This window comes from Pongo pygmaeus, chromosome 20 (assembly GCF_028885625.2).
Source record: "Pongo pygmaeus isolate AG05252 chromosome 20, NHGRI_mPonPyg2-v2.0_pri, whole genome shotgun sequence".
Lineage (NCBI taxonomy): Eukaryota > Metazoa > Chordata > Mammalia > Primates > Hominidae > Pongo > Pongo pygmaeus.
Genome location: NC_072393.2, coordinates 46,527,067 through 46,544,173, shown reverse-complemented (window position 1 = coordinate 46,544,173; position 17,107 = coordinate 46,527,067). Strand labels below are relative to the sequence as shown.

The 17,107-nt window shown below is 57.9% G+C and overlaps 2 protein-coding genes and 1 pseudogene across 7 annotated transcripts; 2 read left to right on the top strand and 1 right to left on the bottom strand.

Annotated features, from left to right (window-relative positions):
- Positions 1–2,196: 2,196 nt before the first annotated feature.
- On the bottom strand, positions 2,197–15,384 carry EGLN2 (egl-9 family hypoxia inducible factor 2). Of its 6 annotated transcripts, none has more exons than XR_010124929.1 (7): positions 15,259–15,377; positions 13,093–14,169; positions 8,114–8,233; positions 7,508–7,644; positions 7,230–7,297; positions 6,560–6,965; positions 2,197–4,450 (listed from the first exon to the last, which is right to left on the bottom strand). XR_010124929.1 is itself a non-coding variant. In XM_054461907.2 (6 exons), exons 2-6 carry the CDS (start codon positions 13,933–13,935, stop codon positions 6,910–6,912), a joined length of 1,224 nt encoding a protein of 407 aa, XP_054317882.2. In that variant the 5' UTR covers positions 13,936–14,169; positions 15,259–15,384; the 3' UTR covers positions 6,339–6,909. The 6 variants fall into 6 exon arrangements, 3 of the variants coding, with proteins under 3 accessions (XP_054317882.2, XP_054317883.2, XP_054317885.2); XR_010124930.1 differs by lacking the exon at positions 15,259–15,377 and adding an exon at positions 14,869–15,014; XR_010124931.1 differs by lacking the exon at positions 15,259–15,377 and adding an exon at positions 14,801–14,996.
- Positions 4,127–4,891, top strand: LOC129019420 (cytochrome P450 2F2-like; annotated as a pseudogene).
- Positions 4,887–5,315, top strand: LOC129021067 (cytochrome P450 2C20-like; the record flags this gene model as incomplete). The annotated part of the gene is made up of 1 exon (XM_054466142.2): positions 4,887–5,315. A coding segment is annotated over one exon (429 nt), but the record flags the coding sequence as incomplete, so codon positions are not given.
- Positions 15,385–17,107: the final 1,723 nt, after the last annotated feature.

The following is a 17,107-nucleotide window of genomic DNA, read 5'->3' as shown; positions in this document are numbered from 1 at the left end:
GAAGAAAAGAAAAAAGGGAAAAGAGGGGAGGGGAGGGAAGACAGAGGCTGGGCATGGTGTCTCATGCCTGTGATCCTAGCACTTCAGGAGGCTGAGGCAGGAGGATTGCTTGAGACCAAGAGCTGAAGACCAACCTGGCCAACATAACAAGACCCCGTCTCTATAAAAAAAAAATAAAGAGAAGTAGGGAGGAAGAAAAATTGGGCATTCATTCAACAAATATTTACTAAGTGCCTACTGCTGTGCTGAGCACTACTTTAAGTGCTGGGATACAGAAGTGAACAAGACAAAATCCCTGCTCTGGAAGAGCTGACATTCCGGAGGACAGCCCACCCGAGCAAAACGGAGGAAGAGTCAGGAGCTGGGGAGAAACCAGAGGCCATAATAAAGAGGATCCATTAAAGCCTGTCACAGAGGGTGGGGTAGGGCTGGGGGAGGATGCAGCTTACTGCGCCCCGCCACACTCCCGCTGTCAGTGGAGTCAGCAGCTCTGAGCAGGGGCCCTGCCCCACAACCCCTGTCAGTCACCAGGTTCCAGAAAGGCTGACAAGTAGGAAGACCCAGGATAGGGAGGACAGAATATGGAGGTACAAGGGGGTCAACATGCGGAAAGGCACCCTGAAGAAATAAGGAGAGGCACAGAAGTGCCAGGCTAAGATAAAGGGAAGCACAGACTGGGGGAGATACAGGGAGAGGAAGACACAGACATACTGAAAAGAGAGACAGAAAACAGACACAAACAGAGGCAGAGACTGAGAGAAAAGAGAGAGAGATGGGAAGAGACAGAAAGAGGAGAGAGAGAGACGAACACAGAAACACAGAGACTGAGAGTGAGGAAGGCTGGGCGGGCTGGTTCACACCTATACTCCCAGCACTTTGGGAGATCAAGGCAGAAAGATGCTTGAGCCCAGGAATTGGAGACCAGCCTGGGCAACACATGAGATCCTGTCTCCTTAAAAAATACAAAAATTAGCCGGACATGGTGGTGTGCACCTATGGTCCCAGCTACTTGGGAGGCCGAGGTGGGAGGCTTGTTTGATCCCAGGAGGTTGAGGCTGCAGTGAGCCATGATCGTACCACTGCACTCCAGTCTGGGGGACAGAAGCCAGACTCTGTCTCAAAAAAAAAAAAAAAGAAAAAAGGAAGGAAGGAAGGAGGGAGGCAGGGAGGGAAGGAAGGAAGGGAGAGAGCAAGCAAGACTAAGAGATGAAACAAAGATACACAGAGACCCTGCCAGAGACAATGTCAGTCCTTGGCTCTGCACAGTACCCCCCCCCCCCACCGTCTCCCCAGGTCTGGGCCCTGTGCCAGGCACTTGGAGGAAGGCTGGATATGACCAAGCAGGGACAGGCAGGAGGGTGGACCACATTCCTGAACAGTCTGTTCCAAATAACAGCCCCAACCTCACTGCTCCCACCACCCCAGCCCTGGCCCACCCATGCCTGAGTCTGCTCCCTCTAGCCCATGACCTAGGATGGGGGGTGGGGGTGATAGATGAGAGAATGAGGGATAAGTTTGTCTGTCGTCATGGCCTGGCCTCAGACAGGGACTTGGGGGACTGGATACCAGGGGGTTCAGCAGCATGGGCACAGAACATTTGGGGGCATCTGGGAGCCAGTGCCTTGGGGATAGAGATGGTAGATTCAGGGCAGGACATAATATGGAGGTACAAGGGGATCAACATGCAGAAAGGCACCCTGAAGAACTAAGGAGAGGCACAGAAGTGCCAGACTGATGGACACCCAGAAGCCAGGGAAATTGAAGGCAGATCTGGGGAACAAGCATAGTACACAGGGTCCCAAGAGCAATGGAAGTGACAAGGGCTCAGGTGTGAGTTCCTAGGAATCACAGGCACAGAACACAGGAGTGCCAGGGGTGTCTTTAGAAGTGCATTTGAGTGAGGCCCAGTGGCCTGTAGTCCCGACACCTCGGGAGGCCGAGGCAGGCGGATCACCTGAGGTCAGGAGTTTGAGATCTACCTGGCCAACATGGTTAAACTCCGTCTCTACTAAAAATACAAAAATTAGCCAGGCCTGGTGGTGCATGCCTGTAATCCGAGCTACTCGGGAGGCTGAAACAAGAGAATCTTGAACCTGGGAGGTGGAGGTTGCAGTGAGCCGAGATCCCACTGCTGCACTCCAGCCTGGGCAACAAGAGCGAAACTCTAAGAAAAAAAAAGAAAAACCGAAGAAGTGGTGTATTTGAGAGTCGGTGTGTATTTAGGAATCAGAAGTACAGGGTACAGCACTCAGGAGGCCCAAAGGTGGCCCGGAGATTGAGGAATACACACCTACAGGCCAAGTAAATTGGACTCAAAGATGCTGGGGGCTCAGGAGGGTGCACCTGTTGGCCAGGTGTGTTGACATGAAAATGCTGGTGCACGAAAGTTGCTAAGTAGGACAGGCTGAGACAGGCACACAAAAAAAGCCAGGGGGAGCCAGGGCACAGTTCCACTAGGGCTGGGGGCGGGGTGGAGACGTCGGGTTGAGGAATCCACGGAATGAGCAGCCCGGAGACACCCACTCCTCCCACATCGGGTCTCCGCCCCGCTCCACCCCTAAGACCCCTTGGAAATCAAATAGAGGTGAAGGGGTGCAGGCGTGGAGAATTGCAGGCATGATGCTCGCGGGTATCACAGCGCTGCTGTTGTGGCTTCTGGTGCTGGTGCTGGCGTGGTGGGGGTAGGTTGGGTGCCGCGCTTAGATGCGGGGGTCCCTACCTCCCCGGCCCAGGCCGCTCCCATTGCTGGGGAACTTGCAGCTGCAGTCCGGAGGTCTGGACCGCGCGCTCCATTCCCGACAGGAATAGGGGAACGGAATTCTGGATTCGTGGAGGTGGGGCTGGGGACTAGAACTCCTCCTGAATGAAGACAGCTGAGGGCTTGTACTCTATGATCTTGAGGAAGGACAGGAAGGATGAGTGCTCCCGACTGCTGAGTACTAGGAAAGGAGAATAGGGAGTGGAGAGCCTGGGGCCGGGACACTGGGTCGTAACGAAGGATCCCAGAGCAGGAAATCAGGTTGTGGGAAGAGGGGAGCAGAGGGTCTGTTCTCCTGGTTCAAGACGGGGAGGCTGAGTACTGAGGGCCCAGGAGACGACTCTGAGGGTGCAGTAGGCTGGGAAGCTGGACTTCTAGGTCCCAAGGGAAGAAGGAAGTGGGGGCCTGGACTCCTGGATCTCAGGGAGGAAGGAGCTGGGGATCTGAATTCCTGGCCCTGAGGAATGAGGGTCTGAGACGAGGACTCCTGGGTCTGAAGGAAGACAGACCTGGGGGCAATGGCTCCGATGAGGAACGCGATGGGCACCCGCTGAGCACCGGCTCCCCGTAGCTCTCCGGCCGCTGGGGCCGGGTGTTCACTGTGCAGCTGGGCCCGTGCCCTGCAGTGGTGCTGTGCGGCTACGCAGCGCTGCGGGACGCGTTAGTGCTACAGGCGGATGCGGTCTCCGGCCGCGGGTCCATGGCTGTCTTCGAACGCTTCACACGCGGAAACACTGAGGCCCCGGCGCTGGACGTGCCGGCCCGGACGCTCTAGGCTGGGCCCTTAAATGGTAGAGGCGGGCAAATGGGGGCGGGGCCTAATAGAGACTCCAGCTAATGAGGGGCAAACGGCCGAGAGAGGGCGGGGCGGTGCTAAAGCGTAAGGTTTGAATGGAGGTTCATCCTGCAGCCAACAGGAGAGAAGAGCCTAAGAGTCAAAGTCCGAGAGCCAGCCTAGGTCAGGGATCGAGCCCAGCAAAGGCGGGGCCAATGTGTGGATAGGGCACTTGGAGGTCTGGTAAAGCGGCAAAGCGAACGAAGCCTGCCGCAGGAGTCGGAGGCCCCGAAAGGGATGTAGCCAGTGACCCGGCGCTTCCTGGATAGGGCGTGGCCGGCTCCCGGGCCCGCCTCCTTTCCCGTCCCCACCACAGGAATCTTGTTTTCTAACGGGCCGCGCTGGTGGACACTGCGCAATTTTGCACTTGGAGCGCTTAAGAAGTTCAGGTTGGGTACGCGGACCATCAAGGCGCGCGTCCTGGAGGAGGCGGCTTGTCTGCTAGACGAATTTCAAGCCACCATTGCTTCGCCCTGGCCGGGAGGGCGAAGGGCCTGGTGTGGGAGTGGCCCTTGGACTGCCAAGATGGGGCCATGGGAAGGTATTTGGGTGGAAGAAAGCCAGTAAGCCCATGGGGCTGGCTGGGGGCAGGACCACGCCTTATGACCACCGTCCTGTTCCTACCCCCAGGAGCCCCGTTTGACCCCGTGCGGCTACTGGATAATGCTGTATCCAATGTTATCTGTTCTTGTCTTCGGGAACCGCTATGGCTACGGGGACCCGGAGTTCCTGAGGTCCTGAACCTCTTCAGTGACAACTTCCGCATCATGAGTTCCAGATGGGGCGAGGTGAGGGCCGGCCACAATCTCTCCCTTGTGCGTCCAGCCTTATGCCAAATCCCGGGTACACAAACCTACCTACAATGGATCATTAGAATGGGACAGTTAGATTCCTGGAAGAGTTCTAGAACCTCCAACATCAAAGTCCTAGAACTTCCAATATCAAAGTCCTAGTCCAATCTCCCTGTAGGGAAACTAAAGCCTAGTGGCTTTGTGCAGGGCCCATGTTGAAACAGACCCTGTCTCTCCAGATGTACATTTGCCCGTCTCTCATGGACTGGCTCCGGAGCCCGCACTACCGAATCTTCCGAAACTTTTCGGAGCTGCGGGTCTTCATCTCTGAGCAAATCCAACGACACTGGCAGACGCGGCAGCCGGCGGAGCCCCGCGATTTCATCGATTGCTTGACCAGATGGGTAAGGCGTGGGTCCCAGCTCTCTAAACTCTATCCACGCCGCCCACCAACAGGTGCCTGGCACGCGGCAGCGCATCTCCTCTGCCCACAATAACAGCAGGACCCGGAGAGCCATTTCCAGGAGGAGACGTTGGTAATGATGCACCTTTTTTATTTTTTGGCGTCACTGAAACCACGAGCACCATCCTGTGCTATGGGCTCCTCATTCTGCTTAAGTACCCAGAGGTGGCAGGTCTGCAAGCCGGAGAGACCCAGAATGGGAGGCTGCGGTTTGGGCATGGCTGGAGGGTCCTGGAAGTGCGCAGCTCACAGCCTCCCCTGGCCGGAGCCAAGGTGCAGGAGGAGCTGGACCCTATGGTAGGGTGGAGGCCCGCCCCAAGCCTGGACAATCGCGTGTGCCTGCCCTACATCAACGCTGTGCTGCTCGAGATCCAGTGCTTCATCAGCGTGGTGCCCCTGGGGCTGCCGCGCACCCTCACCCTCAACATCCACCTGCACGGCCACTGTCTGCCCAAAGGTGCCTACTGAGTCTGGGGATCCTGTGTGGGGCCTGGGTGCATGAGCGTATTCAGAGATCAGCCAGAATCAGCAGGTGTGCGCTGTGCAGACCTAAACACAATCAGTTACCCCTGGAGCAGGAAGGCAGCTCCGCCTTCCCTTAGGCTTTTGTTGTTGTTGTTGCTGTTGTTTTTTGAGACGGAGTCTGGCTCTGTTGCTCAGGCTGGAGTGCAGTGGCATGATCTCGGCTCACTGCAACCTCTGCCTCTTGGGTTCAAGCGATTCTCCTGCCTCAACCTCCTGAGTACCTGGTATTACAGGCACCCACCACCACGCCTGGCTAATTTTTGTATTTTTGGTAAAGACAGGTTTCGCCATGTTGGCCAGGCTGGTCTCGAACTTCTGACCTCAAGTGATCCGTCCTCGGCCTCCCAGAGTGCTGGGATTACAGGCATGAGCTACTCGCCCAGCCTACTCCCTTGAGCTTTTAAAAAGCGTCTTGGATGGAGGAGGTGCACGTGCTCACCAAGCCCGCAGGTAACCCGAGTTGCATGTACCCCCAGGGCACTTTTGTGATTCCCCTGCTTGTGACTGTGCACCGGAACCCCACTCAATTCAAGGACCCAGACTGCTTCAACCCTACCAACTTCCTGGACAAGGGCAAGTTCCAGGGCAATGACGCTTTCATGCCCTTTGCCTCAGGTGCGGGCAGAGGAGGAAGGGGACCAGCCTGGACTGGCTCTGGGGTGCATGGTGCTCACTATGCACCTGTGTACCCGGCAAAGCAGATGTGCCTGGGCGCAGGCCTGGCCCACTCGGATATCTTCCTATTCCTTACGGCCACCCTACAGAGGTTCTGCCTGCTCCCTGTGGTAAACCCTGGCACCAGCAACCTCACCTGCAGTGCACTGGCCTGGGCAGTGTCCCCCCAGCCTTCCAGCTCCAGCCAGTGGCCTGCTGAGGTCAGGCTCCACTATGGTGGGCTCACTGGCCCTCAAACCTCCATACCCTCCTTGGTCAATAAAGGCCCTAAATTGCAGATGGAGTCAGATGTGTGCAGCTCTGAGGTAAACTTTTATTTCTTGGCTGACAGGACTTCCATACCCATGCTCCTCCTGGCACCTTTTATTCTGCCCAAGCAGTGGCAGCCCAGTCCAAAAGGTGCCTGCCATGGCCAAAGGGGTTGGGGAGTCACTTCACATTCCAGGCTGGAGGAGTGAGAGGACTTGGGGGTACTCCTCCCACCCCATTGCCAGCAAGAGGCCATGACTCACCTCAACCCCAAGTCCTGCATCCTGGTGGGAAGTGACAATGCCTCCTCCCAGCTCTCCACACCTAATGGGGTCATGACCAGACAGGGTAGGACCTAGGCCCCCAGCTTCAGTTGGTAACGGTGGCCTCCAAGGCTGCCCCCTGTCCAGGTCACAATCCCAGCCCCCATCATGGGGCAGCAAAGGTCTCTTCTCCTCCTTGGTCCTCAGCAACAGACAGAGCCCTCCACGCCAGGCAGGACAGAGGCAAAGTCAGAAGCAGCAGCGGTGGCAGGGAAGGAGCAGCCAGCACAGGCCCAGGGCTCTCCTGAAGTCAGGGCAAGCTGTCTGCCATGCGGCTCTGGGACTGGCCACTAGGTGGGTGTAGGCGGCTGTGATACAGGTACTTGGACACCTTTCTGTCCTGATGCTGGGGGTAAGAGGGGACAGGAGACAGTGAGTCATCAGAAGAAGGACAAAGAAGCCAAGGGAAACCTGGGGAGATGGGGAGAGGACCAGGAAGAAATGGGGCTCCTGTTGGGGTGCCAGGAGAGTGGGCTGTCTAAGGAAGGTGGGCAGAGATGAAGAAAAATGAGTGGTGGGATTTAACAAGAGGCTGATGAGGGGGATGGGGTGGCATCAGGCCCAACAGGGCCCAAGGAATAGGAAGGACTGGAGGGAGGGAAGCAGGTACCTAGCTGATACTTGTCTTTGGCTGCTGCCCGCTCCTTGGCATCAAAATACCAGACAGTGATGGCGTACCTGGGGACCAGGGTGGTTGGACATCAGTTTTCTGCAATTCCAGCTACCATATATCCACACACGCTAGGTGGCCATCCTTTTGAGCCACCCAGTTCTGCTCCCCCCTAGGCCCCCTCTCAGTACTTCGTCGCTCCCTAGTCACTCTGAGGCTCTGACAGGACATTGTCACGGGGGAGCACCTGGGTGCGTCTCCAGAAGTACAGGTCATACCTGGTGGCATAGGCTGGCTTCACCTCGTGGGGGTTCCGCCGGTCAGACCAGAAAATAAGCAACCGGTCAAAGAGTGGCTCGATGTTGGCTACCACAGGCCGGCCCTCAGGGAAGATCTGCAGCAGGCCGCCATGCACCTGCGGGCAGGCCAGAGGATGAGGCTAGCTGGTCCAGCCAGGAGCCGCTGCCTCCCACGGCCCCCCGGGAGCCCACTAGGGGGCGCAGCGTCTTCCCACATCACTCCCTCCCACCCCTCTGGCTCTCAAAATGAATGACAACCCAGAGTCTGCATCACCATGGAGATGGGCAGGAAGCTACTAAAGACAGGAAAAGGGGGAAAGTGTTCATTACAAGGCCGGGTGGGGCTGGGCAGACAGCACCATTCCCGGAAAGAGGGGAGTTCCCACCACACAGTCAGCTAGAGAGGAGGAGGTGCCATTTCCCAGGAAGAGCCGGCAGATCGCACCGCCCGCTGTGTGTTGAGAAAAGGAACAGGAGAATGCCAGAATCTGGGCTGAGAGTGGAAAATGGAGTGGATGCACGCCACCCCCGCCGCGGCCCCAACCCTAGCCCCAGCACCACCCTCGCCCTCACCCTCACCCCTACCTTAACGTCCCAGTTCTGATTCAGGTAATAGATACAGGTGATGCAGCGCCCATCGCCGTGGGGATTGTCAACGTGCCTTACGTACCCGAGCCCGTTGCCTGGGTAACACGCCACCATGGCCTGGCAGGGATGGAGGGAGGTAGGTTTACTGGGGCTAGGCAGGCACATCTTAAAGCAGCAGCCATGAATTACCTATTTTCCCACCCCTCCTTGCCCCATCTTCCCCTTGACTCCTTGGGTCAAGGGTTCCAAGCTCCTGCCCCAAAAGACTTTCTTTTTCAGCCAAAATCCCATCCCCAAGTCCATCGGAAACCTCAGCTCCTGGGCCTCAAGAGCCCACTCCCTCCCAACACACATACCTGGGGCCTGGCACCCAGCTAGGGCTCAATTAGTAACAGAGGGTTTGATTTGTTTCAAGATACCTCAAACCCCACCTCAGCCATTTCAGTAGAATAATACCAATTTAAACATTTTCAGGTGTGCAAGGAGGTGGCCTCACAGCCCTAGACCAGGAATTCTTACCCTTGGCTGTGGAGTGGAACCCCCTGGGGAGCTCTGAGGTTCTGATGTACCTGGCCTAAGGAAGGGCCTGAAATTGGTAAAGGTTCCCAGGTAATGCTACCATGCAACAATGTTAAGAACTGCTGCCCTGGACTACGAAGAATCCCCACTAAATTATCTGTCCTACACACATCCCAACAGGAGCCAAAACCTACAGTCTAAATAGAAAGACCTAATTCCAACTCCAAGGATAATTTGCTGGGTAACCCTAGCCAGTTCCAACACCTGAATGGGCCTCAACTCCCTGATGTGTACAGCAGGGATAATAAACACCGCTGTTTATAGCAGTAGCAATTAATCCCTCTGAGAACATAACTTGGGAGGTTCTGGACCCCCATCCCCTGGAGATCTAACAGGACTCATTCCAGGGCTTGGTTTCTCTGTCTACAGGGTTCTTTCCTCTGCCTGACAGTTGCCACTCCCCTGACCCAGCCCTACCATGCTGTGGCCAGGGCCCCGGGATGTTTGTCATCACGGAGCTGGCTGAAAGGTGGCTGAGAGGTAAAGGAAATGGCCCAGCCATCTCTGCAGACCCAATTCCCTGGTTCAAGTCTCAGTGCTGCCACATGAGCTGTGGCATCAGGCAGGTGACTTCCTGGTCTCAGGTTCCTCATCCATGGATCCAGTGGAGCTCACAGCTATTTCACAGGTTGTGGTGGAACAAGTGAACAAGATAACAAGTGTCTGGGAAGACAGCCAGCACAGTGCCTGCCACATGGAGAACTGGAGCACAGACTGAAATGCCATTTAAAAATTTTAAAAGGTCCCTGTCCCACCCTCTGCCCAAAGTCACTGCAGTGGCAAGATGAGGTAGCAGACAAAAAGGGGAGGACTGGCACAAGGACCCTTCAACTTCTCCCCAGCCCGGACCATCTGTCTTGACCTCTCTGCCCTGGTACAACTCTGCTGGCGTCCACTCCCCACGACTGCTCAGCTACACCTATGGGCCCGGCCCAGCAAGACAGTCCCAAGATAAACATTCATGATCAAACATCAATGGCTGCTGCCACAACAGGATGCTTGCCAAGCACGCACGCCACGGCAGGCTGGGCTGCTTCAATCCTCACCCTCCCCAGGACGCCTCCCAACACATTACCCCAGGGCTCACCCTCTGTGGTGGATGTTAAGCTGCTCTGCATTAACCATGTGCACCTCATCCACCAGACCTTGCCCTGGAAAGAGAGGGCTGCCACCATCTACGGCCACCTAGCAGTGGGAAGCTGACAACCTTCTCTCTGGCAGCACCAGAATACAATTAGTGAGAAGGCCCCCAGGGAAAACCCTAACTGCTACACTTCAAGGTTCAGGAGGGGCACCTTCTTTGCACTGCTCACTCCCTATAGATGGGTCAGCACTATGAGCAACCACCTCACGGGGAGAAGAATTTGGCCATGGCCCAGGAGGCTTGGAAACAATGTTACTGACTAGAGATGGGCAAGGCCTCCCCAATTACGAATCCAATCAGAGATTACACTGATGATGCACGTGGATGGGTGGCAGGGAAGGGGTCCAGTGCTGCACCCTCTTCCCACAATTCATCCCCACACAGCAGCCAGAGCCCCTCCTCTCCAGGTCTTCACTCCATCCCAAGAAAATACAAATTCCCAACCACAGCCTCAAAGGCCCCCAACCTCATGTGCCACTCCCATCACTCTGCTCCATGCCTCAACAGGCTGAGCTTCATCGCCACCACAAGGCCTCTGCACTGGCCTGGGACACTCTTCCTTCTGACCCTCTTTGTTATTCAGGATTCAGAGGCCAAGGGTCACCTTGAGTACTCTGGCTGATTGTCCATTCCACTCCTAGCAACATGGCATCCGCACAGGCACCTGTTTACCTAATACTGACCTGGAAGGCAGCCACAGGGAAGCCCCTGGGGCCAGGTTGGTCTCCCCAGTGCCCAGTGCAGTACCTGCAGACTGAGTGCACTGCTCTGGGCCTCCTCTGCACCCCAGCCCTGCTATGTTCCCTCCTGCCCTGTACGTTCTCACACAGCACCTCCCACCAAGCACACAGGACTCACACAGAAACAGGAACCTGCTCTTTAGGGCCCCACCCTTCCCCCACATATACACACCTTGGGGGTGAAAGCATCCTCTGGCCCCAAGGAAAGTATCTACTTCCTGCCCTCACAGGGGAGGGCCTCAGGAAACTTGCTCTCCACCCCTCCCACCTAGGGGAGGGGCAGGTGGGACCAGGGCCAGGAGACCAAAGACTTAAAGGCTATTGGTGACAATGTACCTGCCAAGAGCCCCACCCCCACTACACACACACCCCAGTCAGAAGCCTGTGACTGTCCCACCTCCAAGCTGCTCTTCAAGGAGCAAACCAAGCAAGCTGGACCCTCCCTGGGGTCCCCTCTGGTAGCCCTTGCTGCCAGTGGGAGTCAACTCTCTCCCACCTACAGGTCAACTGGGCACCTGTCCCCAACCAGGGAGCTGGGGAAAGGTAGGAGGACACAGGAGCTCCACTCAGAATGACTAAGAAGCAGGTTCCCACTGGCTCTAGCCACACTGGTGATCCATGTCCCCACGGCAACTGCTGCAGCCCACCTGAGCACCCCACAGCCTTACTCTGGAGTATAGGAGAGAGTCCAGATGGGGCCTTCTAAAAGCGGGAAAGCCTGAAGCTGCTGTCTCACTGGGGAGGGGAGGGCTCCTCCCCTATGTTCTCAGTCCAGCCTGGCCTGTCCTTACTTCCCTAGGACAATCAAGGTCACCTAGGGCTAAAAAAGTCCAAACACTCCCCTTCCCCAATCCTCACTGAGGCCCTGTCCCCAACCACGCAGAAGGTGGGCACCAGAGGCACCAAAAGACAAGAGATCTTCTCCTTCTACTCTCCCCTCCCCAAACTGCCAGACTCGCTGGGGATGTAACCTGGTTTTCGTATTCCATGGATCAGCAAACTGAGGCTCAGAGCAGTGTCCCATCTGGGCCACTCAGCCCTTCTGGTCTACCCCTGACCAGGACGACAGCCAACCTGGGGTGAAGATGCTGAGCCAGGGAGGCCACTGATCCCGCCCGCACAGGAGCCAGGCCCAGGGAGGGGCCGGCTCTGGCTCAGCTATCAAGTAACGGGAGGGAGAGGGAAGTAGAACAAGTTCCAGCTGGGGTGGGGAGGAAACAGGCCTTGGCCCCGGGGGAGCCCTGGTCCCTGAGCCAGCTCCGGCCTGAGAGGAAAGCCACACAGAGGCAGAACCCAAGATGGGATCTGCAGGAGGAGGCAGGGGACATCAGGAGCTCAGCCTCACGCCTGCAGGGCATCGCCATCAGCCAGCCAGGCATCGCTGTGTTGAGCAGTGGGCACTCCCCACAGGGCCTTGTCCAAAGGACACCAAGCCTTGGACTCAAGGCCAGGCCCCCACACCACCCATGAAGACAATCATCCTGTCAGCAGGCCAGAAAGGCCCTGTGGACCACTGTCCTGTGCTGGGCTCCTGACCCCAGGTTCCTGAACAGGCAGCTGGAGGCCATGAGGCCTTGACAACTGCCCGGAAACTCCAAGCAAATGAGCATTTGTCTTAAGAGAGGATCTCTGGCCTCTGACAGATTCTCAAAAAGACCCAGGCTCCAAAATACAATTAAGAACTATTGTTCTAAAGCAAAAAGAAAAAGGGACTAAGAACAAACACATAAAGGCAGAGGGAAGAGACAGACGTGGGTAGGGAGGAAGTGACACACAGGACAGGGGGAATGGAAGGCAGGGACTGGGACAGGGAAGGGTGGGAGACATGGGGATGAGCTCCACCTGGGCCAGCAGGCAGCCACCCAGTACCACCCCCAGGAGACTGTCCTCGATGCAGATGCCACAGTAGGGACCCAGGGCACAATGCAGTCCAGGGCCTGGCACTCGGCCCAGCGGGCAGCACCCCTTTCCTTCCCTCAGCCCAGGGCTCACTCATCACAGCCACCCTCCCCCTTCTGCTTCTCCTGCCTGGGAGACAGGATGGATGGACTAGAAACACAGGCCAGCAAACAGGGATGGATGACAAGAGCACAGGGAAGGATGTGGACAGGGACAGACAGCAACAGAGGACGGCCAGGTGAACTGTGTGTCTATCTACATCCCCGTGCTTGGTCTGGGGCCACAAACTGACACCAGGAGGCCATGAACCCCACCAAGGCCCATGCTGTGAATGTTAGCAGCTCTCATGAGTTTCTTAAGAGAGTTCCTGGCAAAGTCAAGAACCACTGTGGCTCCAGGACAAACTCCTAGCTTATCAGGTGCACACATTAAGGCCCGTAGGGAGGACAAAGACCCCCCAAGTCCCCACAAGTGAGTATACCCACTCCACTGAACTGCCTAAACCTTCTGTGACCTCCCAGAAGCCTGTCTCCAAACCCATTGTGCTCAGAGCACTCAATGCTGCAAACCGGGGTGCTGCAAAGCCCCCCCAAAGAGGCCCCACCTAGCCTTACCTTGGTGCGCCCGTTGATGACGTAGCTGCCCAGCCGCCCTGCGCAGTGGCGGATGACGGCGTCCACGTGGGCCATGAGGGCACCAATGCTTCGGCAGCCTGGTTCATGGCCTTCCACCCAGGCAATCTGGTCCCCACGGATGCTGCGCGGCGGGATCGCCCGCTGGCTCACTAGCTGCCCGTCTCGCAGGCGCCCACCCCGTTTGAGGGCCTCCACCTCGGCCAGCACGCGGCCGCCCAGTGCTGCCCCCAGGAAGCTGTCCTTGACGCAGATGCCATAGTACCGCATGCAGGGCACGATATAGTCCAGGGCCAGGCGCTCAGGCGCAGAAGGCAGCGCCTCCTCCATCAGCCCAGCACTAGCCTCACCACTGCCACTGCTGCAGCCGCAGCTCATGCCACCCTCCCGCTCTGCCTCCTGGTTCTCTTGCCTGGCCCAGGGCCGCTTGTTGGGCGAAGGGGCATCCCCACCATCCTCGGCCCATTTCCGTTTGGGGGCCTCAGGCCGGGCGCCCTGGGCTGCCAATCGCTGGCACCCCTTGGTGACCAGCGCTGCAGCGCCTTCACTCTGCAGCGGCCGCAGCTCACCACCATCCTGCCCACCAAAACCGTCCCGAAGGGGGCTGGCAGTGGTAGAGGTGGCTGTGGCTCTGGGGGTCCCACTGCCCGCCGAGGCCTCACTAGGCACTCCTGGACAGTGGTAGGAGGGGAGCAGGGGACAAGGCAGGTAACTCTCCACTCCCATCCTGGCCCGGCCAGGCTCAGGCTCCAAGGGCTCTGACGAAGACCCTGGTAACTGAGGGACAGCCTGACTTAGGGGCTGCGGCTGGCACGGGCTGTCCATGGCAGCAGTGTCTTCATCCCCCGGGCATGGAGGGCACCGCCCGGGCCCATGGTGCCACCCTCCTCCGCCTCCTCCTCCGCCTCCACTTGATGCAGCTGGGGGCCACCGGGCCTGGCGTGGGGCAGGGTGAGGCAGGGCAGACAGCAAGAGCTCTTCTCGTGCCCTGGGGGTTGCTTGCTGGTACCCAAGTCCTCTGCCGTCCCTAAGGGCTTGGGAAGGGACCCTTCAGGGTGGCTAGAGAAAGGAAAAAAAAAGGGATGTGAGAGAAACTAGAGGCAGGCAGGCAGGGGAAAGCGGGGATGGTATGGGCAGGAGTGGGGAAGACGACCAGGACAGACTTGACTATAGAGGCCCCCCAAAACCTGAGGCCAAGTCGGGGAGAGGACCCTGACAATCTGGAGGTGCGGGAGTCCGCTGACAGACAAGAGGCAGTGATAGGGAGAGGCTGGAGGCCAGAGACTGGGTAGATGACCCTAAGACAGAGGACTGTGGTGCAGGTTGTGGGACGCGGTAACCAAAGACAGAGGAAGGACAGCTGGAGTAGAAAAGGGTGGTGTCGAGGGGTGGGAAAGGAAGGGGTTTGGAAAACAGGAGGGATCTGCCTCGGCGTTCCAGAAAGACACAGAGAAATGTGGGGGATCCAGAGAGAGTCAAGGTGGGGGCGGGGGGGGTCAAAAGACAGAGGAAACTGGGGAGTCCAAAGACAAAGAGAACGAGGGGCCCAGAGACAGAAAAATAGACCGGAGGGAAGCTGGGAGGGAGGGCCCGGGACGGAGCGGGGCGGTGGGGTCGACCCGAGCCCGACGGGAGGAAGCCGGCCGGGGGCGGACACACGCCCAGACGGAAGGGAGGTCCCGAGACTGACCGACGGGAGGGGCCCTCGGGGAGAGGGTCTGCGGCGACAGAGGGAAGGACGGAGGAGGGTGCACGCACCCAGAGACAGGACGACAGATAAAGGTGCCCCCATCCAGGGCACCCCAACGCCCCCAACCCGGGGCAGGCCCTGAGGCCCCTTCTGAGCGCAGTAGGCGACAGGGGCAGGGCCTAGGGGCCGCTCGCACCCCCTCCCCTCCCCTCCCCTCCCCCTCCCCTCCCCTCGGCCTCCGCCCGGCGCGCGCTCCCCGCCCCCACCCCAACCCCCTCAACGGCCGGCACCCAACGTAACCGGCGAGCGTCCCCTCCCCCGCGCCGCACCCACATCCCCCTTCCCGGGGTCGCCCCGGCAGGCCCCGGAGCGCGCCCCCACACCCGCCCGGTTCGCGCCGGCGCCCCGGCTCCGGCTTAGTCTCCTCCCGCTCCCTTCTCGCCCCGCGACCTCCTCACCGAGCTTTTTCCTCCGGCCCCGGCGCCGCCGTTTGTGCCAGCCGCCCTGCGCCGCACAGCGCGCCATACCCCGCCCCCACCGCGCGCGATGCCCCGCCCCGCCTCGCCCGGTGGGCACGTGACCGCGCCCCGCGGAGGGGACGGCGCCTGCGCAGGCCCGAGCCGCGCAGGGCGGGGCGGAGCGGGGCGAGGAAGTTCGGGACAACCCCCCAAACAAGGAGAGAGGAAACAGGGGTCCGTGGCCGACACGAGGTCTATTTGCATCCTCCGCCCCGCCCACTTTGCGCGGGACGGGGAACGCAGTGTGAGGGGCCGGGTCTGGGAGGGGGCGTTACTTGCATGTTGGAATCAAGTGGCATTGGCGGGGCGGGGCGGGGCGGGGCACGCAAATGATGTGATTTACATGGACAGGCCCACCCGCCTCTCCCGCCCAGCGCGGGGCACCGGGTTCGGCAGCGCGGTGCGCGTGACTTCATTTACATGGTCAGCTCCTCCTTCTCGCTGCCCAGGAACGGGGGTGAGAGACAGAGAAATGGCTGCGCAGTTAGTTGGGAAATGTATGTAAATTCGCACGTCAGTAAGTAATTTACATAAGTATCTTTTATAATGGAGGCAAAAAAGTGCGGGACGCCCTTGAGAAAAGGGAATGCGGACTAGAAGGGATGTGCAAATGTGTATTTTCAAGACCCGCTCCGCCCTGCCCCCTCGGGACAACTGTGGGAATCAGAATAAAGAACCAGGGAAAGTCTGGGCAACAGAGTGAGACCTTATCTTTACACAAAATTAAAAAATGAAACAAAAAAAATCCACGGAACGCTACACAGAGAAGACATTTGCATGGCCAGCTGGGAACATTTTAAGGGACTAAAGAGATAAGGTCATTTTGAATGCCCCGCCCCCTCCACCATTGCTCTGGAGAGCTGGGACTCAAGGTTCCCGCCGGGTCGGTGAAGGCCGACGTGGAGATGGGAGGGCGACGAGCAACTGGGAGTGTCCTCAGAGGACTGCACCAGTCCCCTGCAGGCCACCTGAGGGCATAGGGCGGTTCGCGTGAGCACAAGGACATGCATACTGGTATCCACACATGCGTGAGGATTGCACAAAAGCCCCCAGTCCTCAGGGCACACACAGGGTTCATGGCCACACAAGGGTGTTTCTTGTTTAGTTTTGTTTTTGACATGGGGTCTTACCCTTTTGCCCAGGCTGAAGTGCTGTGGCATGATCATAGTTCACTGCAGGCCCAACCTCCCAACTAAAGTGATCCTCACACCTCAGCCTCCGGAATAGCTGGGACTTCGGGTGTGTACCACGACACCTGGCTAACTTTTTCTGTTTTTTATTTTTGTAGATTGGGTGTCTCTGTGTTGCCCAGGCTAGTCTCCAACTCCTGGGCTCAAGTGATCCATCTGCCTTGGCCTCCCAAAGTGCTGGGATTACAGGCATGAGCCACTACGCCTGGCCACACATGGGTGTTTAAAAGGAGCCAAATTCACACCAAAACACACACAGACCTCGGGGTACACATGCACAGGCACACACGCAGTAGTGAGTCACTGCCTCTGACTCTCAGGCATCAGACATGCACACACTGGAGGCCCGCCTATAGGTCCAAATTCCCATCCCCTGGCCTTGATATCCCAAACAATACCAGCCTCACCAATACAATGACCAAGGCCACAGAGCAGTTACGGCTGTCAGCATCACACACAACCAGCACACATTCCTATAGACATCATCCCATATGCAGGTACTGGAAACATGTACACATGTCACAAACTCAGGGACATCAGCGTGTTTACACACGTGAGCTCAGAACACAGATTATCACAAACTGTCCACACAATAACAA